Source organism: Pelecanus crispus, chromosome 10 (genome assembly GCF_030463565.1).
Source record: "Pelecanus crispus isolate bPelCri1 chromosome 10, bPelCri1.pri, whole genome shotgun sequence".
NCBI classification, from domain to species: Eukaryota; Metazoa; Chordata; class Aves; order Pelecaniformes; family Pelecanidae; genus Pelecanus; species Pelecanus crispus.
The window spans coordinates 28,439,459-28,456,966 of record NC_134652.1 but is presented as its reverse complement, the minus strand read 5'-3'; the positions used below and the strand labels follow the sequence as shown (position 1 = coordinate 28,456,966).

The window sequence follows — 17,508 nt, the reverse complement described above, 5'->3', positions numbered from 1 at the left end:
GACTATGCTAACAACCTTTTCAGCAGGCTTTGCAGAGGGACCATAAATAGTGGTTTCAGTTAAGTGCACTTACCACCCTTGTTTACAAAGCATAGACACAGAAAGTCAAAATGTAACAGAACCCAGGCTATTAGTTTTGGCTTATTTCACTAATGCAGTATTTACTTCCCCAAAATAAATACACAGCTTGACTATCTCTCTTAACAAACATCTTCACCCCAATTCTTTTCAAATTCCTGCTGTGGAGTAAGTCTTTGGGCAGAAATATCCCATTGCATAGGAACCTGCTTTTGCCTAATACTCAGGCTTATTCCTCCATACGCACGTAGAAATTATACCATCAATACCTTTCACATCCTGGCCTTATTAAATGTTAATCATTCCTAAGCCCGTGGTCTGTTTAACAATGTCTCTTAATTAAAACTTTATTTTGGGGGTTTATTAGAGCTAATTGATTGACCTAAGCCATTTCCATTTACTGTGATGAATTTCATCGCAGTTTGGGTAGCTGATTTCCGAAGCTGTAAGAGCAGCATGCACTTCAGTTAACCAGCATAAAATAGTTACTGAGACTTTATATAATTAAAATAAGCCCATGACAATTCTGCCAGGTCACTAAAACAAGCTTCGTCAACTATTTACATCCTTTTTCCACCTCACACAAGTAAATCTTACCTGCCACCAAAGCCTCCACTTCCAGGATAATTGGGTCGCCCATACATGCCCTGCTGTATGTACGGCTGAGTGGAGCCTGCCTTGGCCGAGAATTGTTGCTGCTGTCCAGCAAACTGAGGGGAATTGATTCCAGGGTTGCTGGTAGTCATCCCAGAAGCCATGGGATTTCCTGCTGGGTTCATAGGGTTATTAGCATTTGCCATTGGATTTCCCAGCACCTGTGAGTAGAAACATGAGAATAAGGGGCTGTACTTGAACTACATCAAACAAATTAAGTTGATTTGCTGCAATCCATAAATTACAATATAACCACCCTGTACTCTGAACTCTGATGAATGTACACCTCGTTGATATCTAGTGCACATTCCTGGTGATTTCTCCTTTTCTTTTGCCATTTCCAAACAGAATTTCTCATCTCTACATGCTTGGTTTTTTTTTTTGTTGATGTAGGACTTTGAAATAACTTGCAAATATTGTCTCATTGGCATAACGTGAAGGGTACTATAGATGCAAAAACTGTGAAAGAATATATTTCAGTGGCTTAACCTGTTCTTGAATCTAACTCTCTGTGAAGTGTACAGAAGTCTGTCAGTTGTTTTTATTGCTGCTTAGAAAAAGAGTCTTCTCTTCTGTTTTTAAAAGGACTTGGTTTGCTTGTTTGAAGCTTTTTTTTTTTTTTTGCTCCCCAGTTGAACCAAAACTGCTATGATTTCCGTTGAGATGCAAGTATGGTTGCTCATGGATAACCTGCATGGAAACCTGTCTCCTACTTGGGAAGAAATTTAGCAGTCATGATTTTTGCAAAAGACCAAGTCATCAGCTTTGGGAATTTGTGAAAGGGAATCGGTGAGCCCAGCTCATTTCTTTCCCTCGGGGAGCACGAGGACTTACAGGAAACCCTGTCATTCATTTCAGTCTGCTCCGAACAGCTACAACCAAGCTTCACGTTTCAGAGTTTCACCCTTCCTTTGCAGTGATTCTGAAGAAGCATTTTCTTTCTACCAAAGGACTTTTTTTTCTTTTATTGCATATTCCTCTGAAGTATTGTGAAGAGTTCAAGTTACATTACAGTGTTCTTATAATAAAACAAAACTCTGAGTTTGGGTTTGTGTTCCCCCCCTCCCCCCTTTCCTTTTGCCTTTTTAAGTGTGAACAACTTTCACAAGAAACTATATTTCCATTTTCTGGCCAATGCATAGGCCTACCTGTTTACTCGTGTTTCGCTCCCAGATGGCATACCTTTTCTTTTAAGGTGTTAAAAAGAAAGCAACAATAATAAATGATGTTATAGATCCTGTAACTGTTTCCTCTATTTTTTGAAGAAATGATTTGCTACAACCAGTGCTTACATAACTGCCATGTGAGTATCTATATAACTTGGCCCCTGAATGATTTATTTTTCAAATGGCTCAATCTATAACAATTTTGTTTTTAATCTTCTGACCAAAATTAAAATACTAAGGAAAAAAAATCCACAGAAAATTTTGTGTGGGGTCTAGTATCACTTGATTTGACAAAGGTAGAAAAGACAAGTTAGATTTATATACCATTTGCACTCATTAAAGATGGTGACATGTTTAGAGCACTTCATCCACGGTGTAAGAAAAGGCTAGACTGTCTGAGAGCTTGATTTGTGTCACATCCCTTGGAGAGCACACTATCACAAATAATTGGCATCTCCTTCATTAAAATGGCTTCTTTTTGTGTAGCATAATTCAACATGTATTGCAGAAGAAAAAGAGAGGCAAGAGTGGAGAGAACTGAATGAAAATCCACTAAGTATGGCTCTCACCTGGAAGCCAGGAGCTCATGCTTTTGTTTCAATGCATACTGAAATATTTTTGCAAAGTAAGGCAGTATTAACAGGAGAGGTTGACAAGAGCACAGCCTATAGCTCATAGTTAGCACCTCAGCGTGGGCATAGACTTGGCACTGGACTTCACCAGCCCACAAGCATGACACAACCCTGGGTAAAATCAACAATAACTATCATTTGGTGAATCTAGCTAGAAATTTAATTTTTAATAAAACAACTGTTCAAATTCAATCTGAAATTCCCAAGAGGTTTGGGATTACCCCAAAATCATGCTTTCAGTGTTGAAGCCACACAGGGCAAAATATGTGCTAAACCCAAGCCTGACATTTGCATGCAGCTAAAGGAGTTACTGACTCAAGCTCTCAGACGCCTCCTTTCCGATGCCACCAAAGAGGACATGACTGGAAAAAAAACGCAGCGTGTACAACAAAAAGAACACAGACGCTGTTATCGATCCCAAGAGGATTTTCCAAGTAGCTTTCCATTTTGCAAACATTAGTAAAAACCCATATCTACGGGGGAGGGAGTGTAAAAATGAAGCTTACCTGGCTTTGAGAGGTGTTAGTCACACCCCATACTGTGGTGACCACTGATAAAGAGCCTGGAGGCTGGTTGGTATTTTGCTGCCAGGGAACAGAATCGTAAGGGAAAGACCCATCACTGCAAAAACAGATGTTTAGGAGGGTGAGATTTTGGAAGTTTAAACAGTGGCAAGTTGCTGGCGGGGACAAAGGGATTAACACCTGACTAACTCCCCATTCCTCCTTCTATTATTAGCTTAGTACTCTCAGAGGCATAAAGTTTCTTTAATAGCAATGTGATCATATCAAAACACCACAGAACTAATGAATTCCTTAACTATATTGGAGCATAGGGCTTTTACCATAAAGGTCCGTTACCAGTGGAAGCAAAAATAAACTCAGGGGCAGGGTTTCAAACAAGGACACTAAGCCACTTGCTCAGAAGCACTTATTTTTTTGCAATCCATCTCAAGCTCTTCAACAATCACTGCTTCAGCTGCCTCGTATCAATTCAATTAGATCTTGAGACCAGACTGCAGCTCCACTGTCTGCACTGGGTCCCCAAACGGCCAGAAAAGCCTTTAAAGGAATAGCAGTTCAACATCATTTTGAAAAGTAAATTGAAATTCAGATAGTGTTCTCCCACACGATGGATAAGCTGCATGCCAAAAACAGTATTAGCTAATCAGCATTCCAGAAAATCAACTGCAGATATACAACACATCTTTCAGATAAATACGTGGATGAGAGGATTGGGTTTTTCCATTACCTTTGTCCACATATACAAGCAAACATTTCTTACAGTTCTTTTCATACAAAAGCATTGGTTTCAAAATGAACACAGGATAGGTACACATCTAGTGTAATTAACGAAATATGTTAAATCTGTGAAAGTAACTACTAATCCCATAACTGTAAAATATATCCCACTTGAAATTTGCTCATTCTCATACTCTTAACTTGTAAATTAGATTCCTATTTGCATATATGTACACATACAGACACACGATCTTTCCTCATCTAGATACATACATCGTTTAAAACACACACACATTGCTCTCATTTTCAAACGTCACTGACTTGTATTTTTGCCTGGACTACCAGCATCACTGGAATTCTATACAGGGCTACCTTGCCTAAAAAATCCATACAGGTTCTGTGAGTGTCGTATCAACGTGCTTCAAAGCCTGCACCATAAAGTGCCACACAATTAACTCACACAAGACATGGTGAGACAACCAACCTGCCAAAGTCCGAAAAAGGGCTCTGTGGCAGACCAGGGAGCTGACTCTCCCATGTCCCCAGAGAGCACTCCAGGCTTGGACCATGTCTCCTTCGTTTTGTGCTGTGAGCCAAAATCAAGGGCTACCTGTGTGTTTATTCTTTAGCCATGTTCATAACACCGAGTGTAAATCATTTAAGAGTAGGAATTGCATTGCACAAAGAAGTGTGCACACATGTGATAAAAACTGCCCCTGTCCCAAATAACCAATAATCTAATAACAGCAGCAACTGTGCAAGGTAAAATGAAACAGGGAATATATTTTATAAACAACTAGGAAATTTCAAACAAATTCCAGAATGCTGTGCCAGCACAACAGCATTGTATTAGAACATAACTGTGAATTTGAACTGACCTATTTGTTTCCAAATACCCAAATTGAATTAAGAAATAAAATCACACACACACAAAAAAAAAAATTAATGAAATTAGGGAAAAGAATAATTTCCCCTAACAAATAACTAGGGAAAATTAATGGAAAATAGTAATTCTCTATAAGATGCTTGACATGTAATGTTTATGTTGACAGCATGCATATAAAATAATGCATGAATAAGGGCATATTTAACACCTAGCAATCAGTAAGTCCTCCTAGCCCTTTTTTTTTTTTTTTAAATATTTTCTATTAGAAGGATAAAAATGTTCCCCTTCTCATTCAGAGGCTCAGACAATGGCTTCAGTGACTAATATCTACAAGTGACACAACGCTTCCGCAAGTCCCTCCACCAGCACGGAGACAAACGACGACTAACGCAGAATTTGTGACTGCTATGAAGCCACCTTTTTTCCTGCTCTGAATGATGCCTCCTACTTTACTTCCTTCTCTGACTGTTTTTGATGATGTCTGCTCTGTGATTTGTTTGGGTATTTATGGCACATATGAGTGTTTGTATACTTCAACAGCTACAAAGAAGCTCTCTCCATGACATAGGCAGTTAAAGGACTCACTGCAGCCATTCCTCTCTATTCCCCACTGATGTGCTGTGGACAGGGAATAAAACCTGAGGGACAAGGCAAATGTTTTGCAAGTGTATGACTAAATAAGAAGGGTAATGACAGGCAGGGATCAAACCACAGAGTCACTGAAGGTTCTTCTAATGCCGTACTGTTTGTATGCATACTCAAACTTTGAGCTAGCGGTGCCTTAGCTGCTGTTAAGAAGTTATAACCATTTCTTCACATTCTTTGCCTCCAAAGCACGTTTCTTTTACCCGTTCCTCTCCTTTACAGTACACAGAAGAGATTTCATATATTATTCATCTGTACTTTCCAGTGGTAGAGCCACAGCATTTGTTTAGTGGAAGGCTGCACTGGGTTCTCAAAGACTATACAATCACTTCATCTAATTACGAAGAAGAGTAAATCACTCAATTTTTACTGTATTACAGTTAAAGTGGGTGACACCTCAAGAAACCGTATTGTTGACATGTGATGAAAGCCTCCAGCACAGGACCCAGCATAACACATGAAAGCCAGAAAAAAAGACCAGGTACAGATTTGTTGAGAAATATTAATTGTGCACATTGAATCACGTGACTATTACGCTATCCAGCAAAGGACTCAGCTTTCAACAGCAGACAACATTAATATCAGAAATTAGGCGACACTGAAATAGCGATGGATGTGCCTTGCAGAACAACAACTTATACATCCTAATATACACTTACTGCGCTAGACCTCACTTCACTCAAACTTCACTTTAGTTAGCCCAATAACAAATACACGGCATTCTCCTGGTTTGCATTCCCCAGCGTGATACTCTGGCCCATCACCAATTACAGGCGTCTTTGAGTATGACTTTTGCCATACCGGACACAATGCCCACCCTTCCTCCACCACGTGAAGGCTTCTTTGGTTTCAAGCAGTAGGAGATGCTCAAACACGTGCCACTCAGCTAAAGGGATACTTCTCCCTCCACTTTGCTCTTTCAGCTTGTGTTTCTGTCCTTAGAGAACCCAACGGAATACTGCCACCATCAAAGGAAAATCCATCTAAGTACCGTAATGAAACGTGACCAATCCAATTCTCATTTGCAAAAGAGCAGTGGCTTTCCCCTGTTGTTATACAGAGCTCTGAATTATTCTGAAATCCCTTTCTTTAAACTTGAAAATGGCAGCCAGTAGAGAAAGAGGCTTCAACCTCTCCAGCCAGGGCGAAATGCTGCCCACGACATTGTTCCTGTTGAACGGTACAAGGGTAATTAAGTCTCTCACTACACCCTGGAGGGCAGTGAGTCAGTTTGGGCTCAGCTGGAGTCCACTAAAAGAGTATTGACTAAATTTATAATAGTGTTAATGAACCTATACATACTACTGGTCAGCATTAAAGGCGAAACAGCAGAGGAAGCCATAGAGCAAAGAGGAAGAGATGGAGGGAAATTACTTCTCAAACTATGATGTAGTGAAACTGCAATCAAGGAATAAGGAGGAAGGATTTCTTAGCTGCTGGCAAATGTACTGAAACTATTGGTAATACAACACTCACGTCAGAGAAGTGCATCGGTACTTAGGTCTAAACAGCTTCTCTTGATCTCAGTGCTAGGAAAACAGAACCAGGCTGATATCCACCCTCTCTGGAATAGTTACAGACAGACTGTTAGTTAATTCTAATAAAAGTTGCTTAATAAAAAGTGAGCTCTGCAAATTAATACTACTGATTTACTGTAATTTATATATGATTTGTGGCATTATTTGAAAATGCTGTATTTTAAATATGTTTATGTTGTCATTAAAGCAATTGTGTGTGTATCTGATACTCTGTTTACATGTCTTCATTGATTGAGGAAGGAGACGTTCAGATAGTTCAGTGAAGTATGCATCCCTAGAGCATTGGCACTTTACATGTTGTGGAGGAGGGTAAAAACTGGAATTATACCTTCCCAGTGAGTTTCCACATCACTTGTTGAGACGGCCAGGTGTCTAAAACACTACCTTTATAAAGCATCTATTTCTGTTTTAAACACTGAAAATCTATCTGCTACTGCAGAAAAGCACCAGATGTTGGCTTTCTCAAAAACCCTTTTCACTCCAAGCACTGCAATCAAGTTTCCCACAACCGGGCTTTCAGTGACTAGTTTTTGTTGCTTACCCTGAAGCCAGCTTCACAGTTTTGCAGGGGTCTCTAATGTTTCTGAACCACAGTCATCCCACCTGACTGGTAGCTGACACACACAGAGTCTGCACAGTCCTTTAAATCTACAGACTCTATCATAACTTCTTCAGCTGACGCCAAGACGAGCAGGTAATTGCCAGCGTAACACTGACTGTCATTTCTCCCATGTCTTCTTTTGTCACCCGTGGACACCTAGAGAGGAGAGCACCTGACAACAAGGAGCAAGGTGTCAGAGATCTACCCAGGCCAAACACTCCTTCGCAGTTACACACGGCCAAAAAGCAGAAAGGTCCAAACACAGCCCAAAACCGGGGCTCCCGATCTGTCCTTGCCTGCCAGCACCTCTCTGTGTCTGCACCTTGCCCTGGCCCTACACGTGCCTCTGGGCGCGCGTGTGCTCCGGGTGCCCAGCACCCCTTGGCTGTATTCTTGGTTGGAGCCTCTAGGTGACACTACTTTAATACAAACTAAACCACAACAATCTCCAAACAAGGCTCCTTGCTCCTGCCTCACCCCTCGCTTCCCCTTAAAACCTTGCCTGTCTGCAGTGGAAAAATAGCACAAATCCCACAATCAGAACAGGAAATAAAGCCCTAGGTAACTGTAGCACCAATACACGCGTTTCACGCCCGTATTGTCTCAAGTTAGGCAGCTTAGCTTCTTTGATTCAGGTTTAGTTTTTGTTTTACTTGCGTTTCTCAAATGAACACCACTCACGTAGCTTTAATTATTAATATGGATTCAGTCAGCAATTCTTCTTGATTAGGGCACCACGTTCAACTTATTTTAAGCATACTCTTACTTCAGAAAAAGACTCTTTTGCATGGTGCAGTGCAAATACTGAATTTGAACCGCCTTGTCAGTGTGCTCATGTTATGGAACGTGCATGAATTTCAACACATTTTTATAATTTTCTTATCAGTATAAACAAAACCTAACAACTTCTTTAAAAGTAAAATCGCAAGAACAGATGGAACACTATTAACAGTTCCCTGCCACACTAAAATCCTCCAGGAAGGACTTCAGCTAATTTTTTCCGCATTCGATGAGCTAGGAATCCCTGACAATCTATTCATAAATAACAGATCAAATGGATTTTTAACTTACTTTATAGTCAAATTTCCACTGAAAATATCCTTGGCCTTGACTACTAATTTGAAAAAAAACAATGTGACACCTGAAAGCCAAAATTTGTTTCCTCTTACTGACAATCAAAAACATTTCAGAGATCTGCTTTTGTTTTCTTTTTAAAAACCCCGGACATTTAGAAGGAAACAGCTGACTTCTCATTTTTCATTGAGATTTTTTTTTCAGGGGAACAAACCCAATGCCTCACCAGCTGAGATACATGCACCATCTTCATATGGCTAAAATGCTTGGCCCAAGTGTTTCAACTTAAGCACTTAAAATTAGTTTTTAGTCTAGTTAACAGACATAAAAATGCAGTACTATTCAAAAATTTTTATAACATGAGATTTAACCAAGTTACCCCTTGACCTTTTGTGCTGTGTTTTCCATAGACTGTAGAAACCACTCTGCACACTCCATTCTCCGTTTGCACAGAGGAATATGGCAGAGCAAGGAAAGGAGACAGCCGTGTAGGAAGGACACAAAGACCACTTACAGTCAGCAAGGAAATGTGAAGACGTATTGTAAAGAGAACAAGAATAACTACCTCTGTACACCACACACTGTCATAAAGCAAACGAAAAGCCAACGTTGTGTACAGGTACCCTAAGGTGTTTACATTGAAGATGAGGGGAAAACCAAAAAGGGGGTGGTATAGTTAAGTGTGTATACCAACACTGACTTTGGATGGCTAGCAGTAATTTACTTTTGATTGATGCTGCCTATGTGATGCATGCCTTCCTCAAATACATTCCTCTACTTAGTACCATTATTTGAAGAAATTGAAGTGGTACTGGCATAAATTAAGGCTCCATCATGTATTTCACTAAACAAATACATAAGACAAAGTCCCATCCAAATCACTAGGTGTATTTATGTAATGCAAAAGCGAAAAAAGTCAATTTGGAAGCATTTTGCAAGACTTTATTTCCCTCTACTTCTTAATGGCGTGACTCCAAACACTCAGCTCTTACAAAGAAAATATACAGCTCCAAAAACTATCCCCCCCACCATTTCTCAAGTCTGTTGTTTCTTTCCACTCGTTCCAACTAGATGAATATGTTCTCTAACCCTTTGGAAAGCTTCCATTTTCCCAGCTCCAAATGCACAGAGGATCCTTACCTAGTCCTTCCCTATCAAGAAAGAATTACCTCAAGCGTTGTTTCAGTACTGGATGTTGCCTGTACTGGGCTACGAGCAACGTAAACTGAAGAGGAAGAGTGAAAGCAGTTAGAAATTCCATAGTTCACCGTAAAAAGAAGGAAGGCTGTTTTCTGGCAAACAGTTTGCAAACCCAGAAGCATTCTGAGCCTGTTCTAGGTGAGCAGAGGCAGGTGAAGCAGTCAAAAGGTGAAAGCAGCAAGCCACTTAGCAGCTCGGTGGTTTGGATGGCACCTGCAGCTAGCAGGTGGCTATCACCCCCCGCCTCTGCTCTTTTAAATATCAACACACGTTTACAATAACCATTCATGCAGCCACACACATACGCACAATACAGCCGCTTGCGTGAAGACCGAGACGGCAAAATTGAGCCGGCGGTTCAGCAGGTGATGCAAAGTACCTCTGGAAGCCGAAAGCCCTGAACTTTTTCTTTATAGTCCTGACAAGGCCTTGGGAGGCCCGCATGACTTATGACCGCACGCGGTGGGAACGCTGCCTTCCATTTCGCATTGGGTTGCTACAGGTCAGGCTGTGACATGCTCGCTGCTGCTTCCTGGCGCCTTACCCCACGCACAGTCTCATCAGCGAGAGAGCCGTGCCTGCAAAGTACCGCGCTGCTCAACAAGAGTTAGTGCATCTGAATCTGACCCCCGAAATCAGAAAAACGCATCAGGCCAAATAATTAGATTAACGCAGAAGTTTCTGAACCTGCAAACGCCCGCACCCCCCCGCATACACACACAGTCCCACTACGTTACAGCTTTCATATATGTCCACGCACACGTGTGTGCGCATGCGCGCAAAGACACAGAGATAACACAACTTATTTCTGTCTACGTGGAACAAATGATCACAGCTATGCAGGTAAGAAACAACAACGCTGCTGAGACCCGCTCCTGCCTCAGAAGCAGCTGAAGGGGTTACCATCGTCTGACATTATGGGACTACGGCATCCCTCCGATCAAAGGAAAAAAAAAGATTAAAGCATCACACCCAGTTCTATTGTCACACAAGTAGACCATGCAACGCATTACTACAGCCCAGATTACAGTTACAAAATCCACCGGTAACAGCCCTGGTATTAACATGCCACCTGTTACCTTTTTCAAAATGCTGAAATTATCTTATGATCGTTTTCAGCTTGACAAATGCAGTTTAACCTTTATTGCATCTCACAGCACAGACCTGCTTCATCCATGTCTTATTTATCTCACGTGTGTCGGAATGCAACCCCGAGCCCTCAGTCCCCCCCTGCCACCAGGCATTCCTTCTGCTCTGCTTTATCAATATACCTGGGTTTCCATATCCGACTGCTCCTTTACAATAAAAAACACACCCACCCAGTATTCTACCATTGCCTGTTGCCTTGGTAATCCAAATGCCTGGGTACTCGCTGATTATCGGCGAATGAGACTCGCATTGTTCACACCGCAGCGCGTCTGCTATGTTAATGTGAGATAATGGCAGCCAGAAGACTCCTTTTGTTCCCAGCTTTGCTGTTTATTCATAGTGCCTGGAGGTCAGCGACTGCTACAACAACCGGGGAAGGAACCGCTGAAAGCGTGAGCAGATTCCACTTCTGCTTTTGCCTCTGAGACAGGGGGACACGAGCAGCCCCGCACAGCGAGAAGGGCAGCGGGAGCTCTGCAGTCTGACTCGCGCAAGGTGTAGCAGGCGGCTAGGAGGAAGATTTGATGGACTTGCACTTCCGAGATTTTAGATGAAGCTGATTTACGCTCCCCGACAACAGAAAAAACCGCTTGCTTCGAGAGGCGCGGCGGGGAGGGAGGGAGGGAGGGAGGGGAGCAGCCCAGCACCACCGCAACTTGCTGGAAGCGAGCCGGGCTGGGGGCTCCGGGGCTCACCGGGGAGCGGGGCGCCGGGGGCGAGCCCCGCCGAGCCGAGCCCTGCCGAGCCGAGCCGAGCCGCCGGCCAGCAGCTCCCGCGGGCAGCGGCCCGGGCGAGGGCGGCAGCGGCTCCCGCAGCACCGGAGGCGCCACCGGGCTGAAGCCGGAGCGCCGGGCCGGGAGCCGGGGGGCAGCCCCCGAGCAGCCCCCTCGCCGGGAGGCGGCGACCGGAGCGGGCCGGGGGGGGACGGCAGGGCAGGGCAGGGCAGGGCAGGGGGAGCCCGGGCAGGGCAGGGCAGGGGGTGCCCGGGCAGGGCAGGGGGAGCCCGGGCAGGGCAGGGGGTGCACGGGCAGGGCAGGGCAGGGGGTGCCCGGGCAGGGCAGGGGGAGCCCGGGCAGGGCAGGGGGAGCCCGGGCAGGGCAGGGCAGGGGGTGCCCGGGCAGGGCAGGGGGAGCCCGGGCAGGGCAGGGGGTGCACGGGCAGGGCAGGGCAGGGGGTGCACGGGCAGGGCAGGGCAGGGGGTGCACGGGCAGGGCAGGGCAGGGGGAGCCCGGGCAGGGCAGGGCAGGGGGTGCCCGGGCAGGGCAGGGGGAGCCCGGGCAGGGCAGGGCAGGGGGTGCCCGGGCAGGGCAGGGCAGGGGGAGCCCGGGCAGGGCAGGGCAGGGGGAGCCCGGGCAGGGCAGGGGGAGCAAAGGAGCCGGTGAGGGCCGGCCGCGCTCCGTGGCACACACAGGGCAGGTCCGAGAAGCGTCTCCCCGAGCCGCCTCCGACACTCTGCCTGTCAAAGTTGTTTGGAAATGCTGCTGCTGACACAGCGACACGGGCAAACAAACCATCACATCGCATCTCCCCTGACGTGGTAAGTGGGAAGGGAGAGCATAAACAGACTGTGGTACCATCCCCGCATTCTCGGCTCGGTGGAGATGAGGACATCCAAGAAGATGCCCGGGCTGGTGTGCTATTCCTCATTGCTGGAACAGCCCTTTCACGGGAAGAAACCGCCGATAGCTGCTAAAGGCACTGTCAGTATCGCATTAATGTCACCGACCCATCTGCACAGGTTGCTGATGGGCTCTGTCTGTTGAGCAGGCTTTGTCATCTCTAGCGAAAACCAGTCAGGAATTTTTTAGCAACAATTTCTAGCCCATTTTATTTTAGGGAAACCATTAGAAACGCCCTCCATCACTGCAAACAGTAATGACTATTTCCCTTTCTTGCCATTGTGATACTAAAGAGACTTGAGAACCCAAGTGTATGGGAATAGCAGGAATTAAAAAAAAAAAAAAAAAAAAAAAAAAAAGACAAAATCGCCCATCAGGAATTCACTCCTTTTGTAATCTATTTACAAGGGAATCCTGTAGAGGGTCACATTTTCATCTAAGTGAATGAATGACAGATACGTGTAAAGAAAAGGCATCAAGAAAAATATCAGGCTTTAGACAAAATACACATCTCTGTTCCTGTTGCCAAATTATCCAAAAAGAAGACAAATCTTTAAAAAAGACAAGGTATTTGCCACCCTTTATGCCAGTAATTTTTTTTTTTTTTCCCACTCCACTGAAAATTGAAAACGCCGCCAGACTGTGACACCCCCTCCCTGCTCCGGAGCCATGTCACCGCCTGGCAGGCAGGCTGGAGCACGATGCCGGCAGCGTGGGCACCAGCGACCCGCCACTGCCACCCTGCCTGGGCCACGGGCTGTCCCCCCAGCCCTTCGGTGGGAGGGCAGGGCTGCTGAACCTCACCCGGGGACCCGACGCCGCAGCGGTCGAAGGGCACTCGCTCAGTTCTGGTGTTCCCTATCCAAAGGTACTCGATCCAACTTGAAGACTCCCGATGATTTTAATGAGTTTTGCATCAAAGAGCTAGGCAAAGCATAGCTTTCAATGCCACCGCGCAGTTATCATGCTGACTGTCAGAACGGGTAAAAAATAGGGGTGTTGCCACAGCTGAATGATTTTTAACTCCAGTGCCATCAGAAATGAGTTGGTTTCATTGAGAAGAAGCGACAGAGGGAACCTTCCCAACACACTGGAAGAGGAGAATCGCCTAGACTCGGCGTGAATCGTCCACCTTTGAGAGCAGCCCTCACGTAAAGACCACGATACTACTGTGATTATCACTAAACAGTAAATTGCAATCAATTAGACATTTTCAGGAATTGGATGTTCACTACGGCCCAAACATGAGAATGACAGCTGTCTTTTCAAAGGTGTCAGTTACCATATTTTAAAAACCAGCATAGACAGGGCAAAGACTGAGAAGGTCAGGTTTTGCCTCACTCAGCAGATATACCTTAAATAGTATTTGCCTAGTCTTTATCAGGATTTTTAAAAATATCAGCTGACACTTTTTAATTAAAAAACAAAAACTTTTTATCTAGTATATACAACGCTTGAAGAAGAAAATGTAGGGTACACAACACATGTACTTATCAGAAAAAAAAAAATCACAAAAGTATAGTAGTTGCATTGCTACATATTATTCTTATTGCAACAGCAGTCCCTTCGACTCTCTAATCAATATAGAAGCCCTATTTTCACATCTGTGCAAGGTGCTGTACACACAATAAAAGATGATCCTTATCCTATACCTTTTACCAAGTATGTGAAGAATAGGTATTTGAAGAGAAGTTAAGCTGCCCATTACTGTTTCCAGAGATCACGTCTTTCAGTCTTTCCTGTTACCACAAGAATTGACCACAAAATTATCTCACCTAAAAGGAAATGCAGATTTTTCACATGAAAATACTATAGGTTTAATTATTAACAGCTAATGGTTACACATTACCAGTTTTCAGCTAGAAAGTACTAATCATTTGCTTGTAGCTTCAACGTTCTTCCAAGGTTTTCTTCCACCTCCTCCCCATAGTAAGTGTATGCGCTAAAACTAGTATCAGCGGTTTCACTTAGAGGACAAGATGGGCAAACAAGTCTTGGGACAGTACTTTTGAGCAATTAGTTTTGTCTTTACAATGCTTAGAGCATCAGGGGCCTTACTTAATATTGTTCTCAATAGATCTTGAGGGTTTTTTTTTTTTCTTTAAGACATGACATTTCTGCAGAAACATTTTTGGATTCTGAACTTTTCCCTTATTTTCTCCTGATGGTGGATTTTAACATTTCTTGACAGAAAGGAAGACAGAAGAAAAAGAGAGGCTGCTCTCGCAGAATCAGGAGTAATACAGGTTGCTTTACTGGGTATATTCTCTTATATTAGGATTTACCATCTGTTCAGTCCCTAATTATATTTATTTCACAACTTCACAGAGACAGATGAAAAGGCTTTGAAACAATCTTATCTTTCACCTGAAGAGTTTTGAATTCTTTTGCAAAGCTTGTTCCTGTGCGCCACAGCCATGTGCAATAACGAAGCAATCCCCAGCTTCAAACTGATGTACAGAACGCACACAACATGCTTGTTTTCATAAAAGTGTGTATATGCAGCACCTGGCCTTTCACTTTAACCATTTCTCTTAACTAGACATTTTTAAAGTGACTATCCCTGTCAGTCAAAACCGCCTATGACAGCAAAATTGAAAAGGAAGCAACCTTTGCAGAAACTCTGACACTGTTTCTACTGGTACGTTATAGCCAGATCACTCCTGATTCTTAACAAATGATGTAAGAGCCAATCCTAACCACCCAGTAAAAATTCAGACACAAAACTGCCATTCTTTGCCAAGAGCTCCTACCAATGTGGAAAGTTCAGCTCTTAGCAAAGTTCAAATTGGAAGAAAAAAAAGGATAAAACAAACACTAAAAATAAGCACCCTTGTAAAGCAAGTCTAACCAATAAAAGGTATTTATGGCGATTACCTGAACATAAAACAGTAATGATAATAAATAAAGCACCTACCGTAATATTGAATTACTACTTAATTTGATCTACTGTTTAATTTTCTCAAAACCTCTGGCACTAAGTAATTTGTGATAAAAATAATTTTACCGTCATACTTTTCATCAATCTTGACTGCCCTATACAGACATAACTACCCTTTGGTCACTAACTGCCAGACAGCTGGCAATTAATACAGAAGACCAAAATTTGGAGCAAGAGAGAAGACAGTAAGAACCTGACGAATGCTCATGACGGCATACCAAACTGCAGCTAACAGCTGTCTATTTTCAGGTGGTTTTGTTGACAAAATAAGCTTTACTACGGGCTATGCAAGAAATGAGAAGCCCCATAGGGCTTGCATGGGTCAGATCCACCTTAAACTGAACTAGGGTACAATTCCTGCTGGGATTGATGAAAGCTGTACCCATTTCAACCAAGGTTCAATTTGATCCACATGTAAAGGTCCACCACTTAATGCAATGAAGTGTTACGTAGGAACTTGATCAAAGCAAAGGAAGGTGTATAATGGCAACAGCTTGTACTTGCATAACAGCATTTGCCAAAGACATTAAATTCGTTTAAAAGTAAAAAACTCAGCCACCTTGTAATAACAGTATCTGTTTTTACAGACATTGTATCAGATTGGAAAACTACAACACCAAGAGAAGTTACATTACTCCCTGAAAGCTAGAAAGCGTGAAATTTCACTCCTATGCAGAAGGGCCAGCCCAAAGACTACCGGCTCTCCTTAAGTCCCCCATAAATCCTTTAAGTAGGACTTAAATCGGAGGTTATACAGGATTAAGGAGGTGGATAGGTCTCATACTGGTCCTTCAGTACAGGAGGGAAGTTTACCCATGTGAATCAGTAAAAGTCTAAAAATAAAGTTTAAAAAAAAAAAAAAATCAGTGAATCTCACATTCAAGTTTGAGCTATCTATTCTCACACTGCACTGACTTAAAAAAAAGATAAGATTGAGGTGGTTTTGGTTTTTTTTTTTTGAGAATCCAGTGCTCGTGCTGTTCCTAAAGCACAGGAGTCTGCAGTCCAACCAACCACCCTACATTAGGAAGTAGGTGTTCAGCTGAATTTTTGTTGTATATGCAACACTTGATCATTCTGTTAATGAAAAACTAAATTTAGGAAGAAACTCGCACAATACAGTCCCTACTCTGAAAGCATTTGTTGCATGTGTGCACATCCTTGTATGGCTTACATTCTGCTCTCTGTAAGTGCATCTGTCCAACAGTATCACTACCAAAACCCTCCTTGATCTGTCTACTTCAGTTTTCTCCCACAACTCAACTACCTTTTTAAAAATAAAAAGTTGTCCCTAAAAACAGGCCCGATCTGACTGAATTCCCTCCAGTGTATGCACCCACAGTTTCTTAAATATGAATCCTTAGATTTAGATTTTTGTGATACACAGTCAGAATTTATTTTAAATAGCCGAACCCTGTTTCAACTTTGAGACTAAGCAGCTGTGTTTCTGTAGTGCCAGGTACATCGGGATTCTAGTCCCTGACCAGAGTTCTGGGTAATTCTGTTGCTAGCAAAAACAACAGCAGAAAAACCTCTGCATGATGTACTCAAGACAGTCCAACGATGGGGGAAGGGTGGTTTTTTTGTCTGGTGATATTCAGCAGCTGATATATATCCTATATTCCCTCTGTTAAGCTATGTAAGGCTCTTGAATATGCTCTTGGTTGTTCTAATTTAATATCCAATTCTTTTACAAAACTTGAAGTAGCTGGCTACATTAATTTCTTGTAGGAACTGCAAAGCATACTTTTTTTTTTTTTTTGTTTGAATTCACACAAAAACCTTGTGAATTAGAGATAAGATACTGTGAACTTTAATACTAAGCTTTTGACCCAAATGTAATCTAATGCAAATACAAATGTTGCTTCATCAATAGCTTTATCACTGGGATTGTACTTAATGTCATTTCATCTTTTGTTTAATTCAAACAAAAAGAAAACTCAGTTGTTCTTCATCCCATACTTCGCTACTGTCTTACAGACTGGTTACAAAACATCCATGAAAATAAACAGTTCCAGTTGGAAAGACAAGTTGGAGAGCCACAGGATGTCTCATTGTAACGTACCACCTGAGAGATTTTGAGC

General features: G+C 42.9%; 1 protein-coding gene across 1 annotated transcript in view; it reads right to left on the bottom strand.

The window, feature by feature from the left end:
* ZMIZ1 (zinc finger MIZ-type containing 1) overlaps positions 1-17,508 on the bottom strand; it is a 157,454-nt gene that overhangs the window by 28,959 nt on the left and 110,987 nt on the right. The window contains exons 5-6 of the mRNA XM_075717924.1: positions 3,037-3,151; positions 676-893 (exon numbers count right to left, since the gene is read on the bottom strand). Coding sequence (XP_075574039.1) covers positions 676-893; positions 3,037-3,151 — 333 coding nt within the window. The remainder of the gene's footprint in view (positions 1-675; positions 894-3,036; positions 3,152-17,508) is intronic.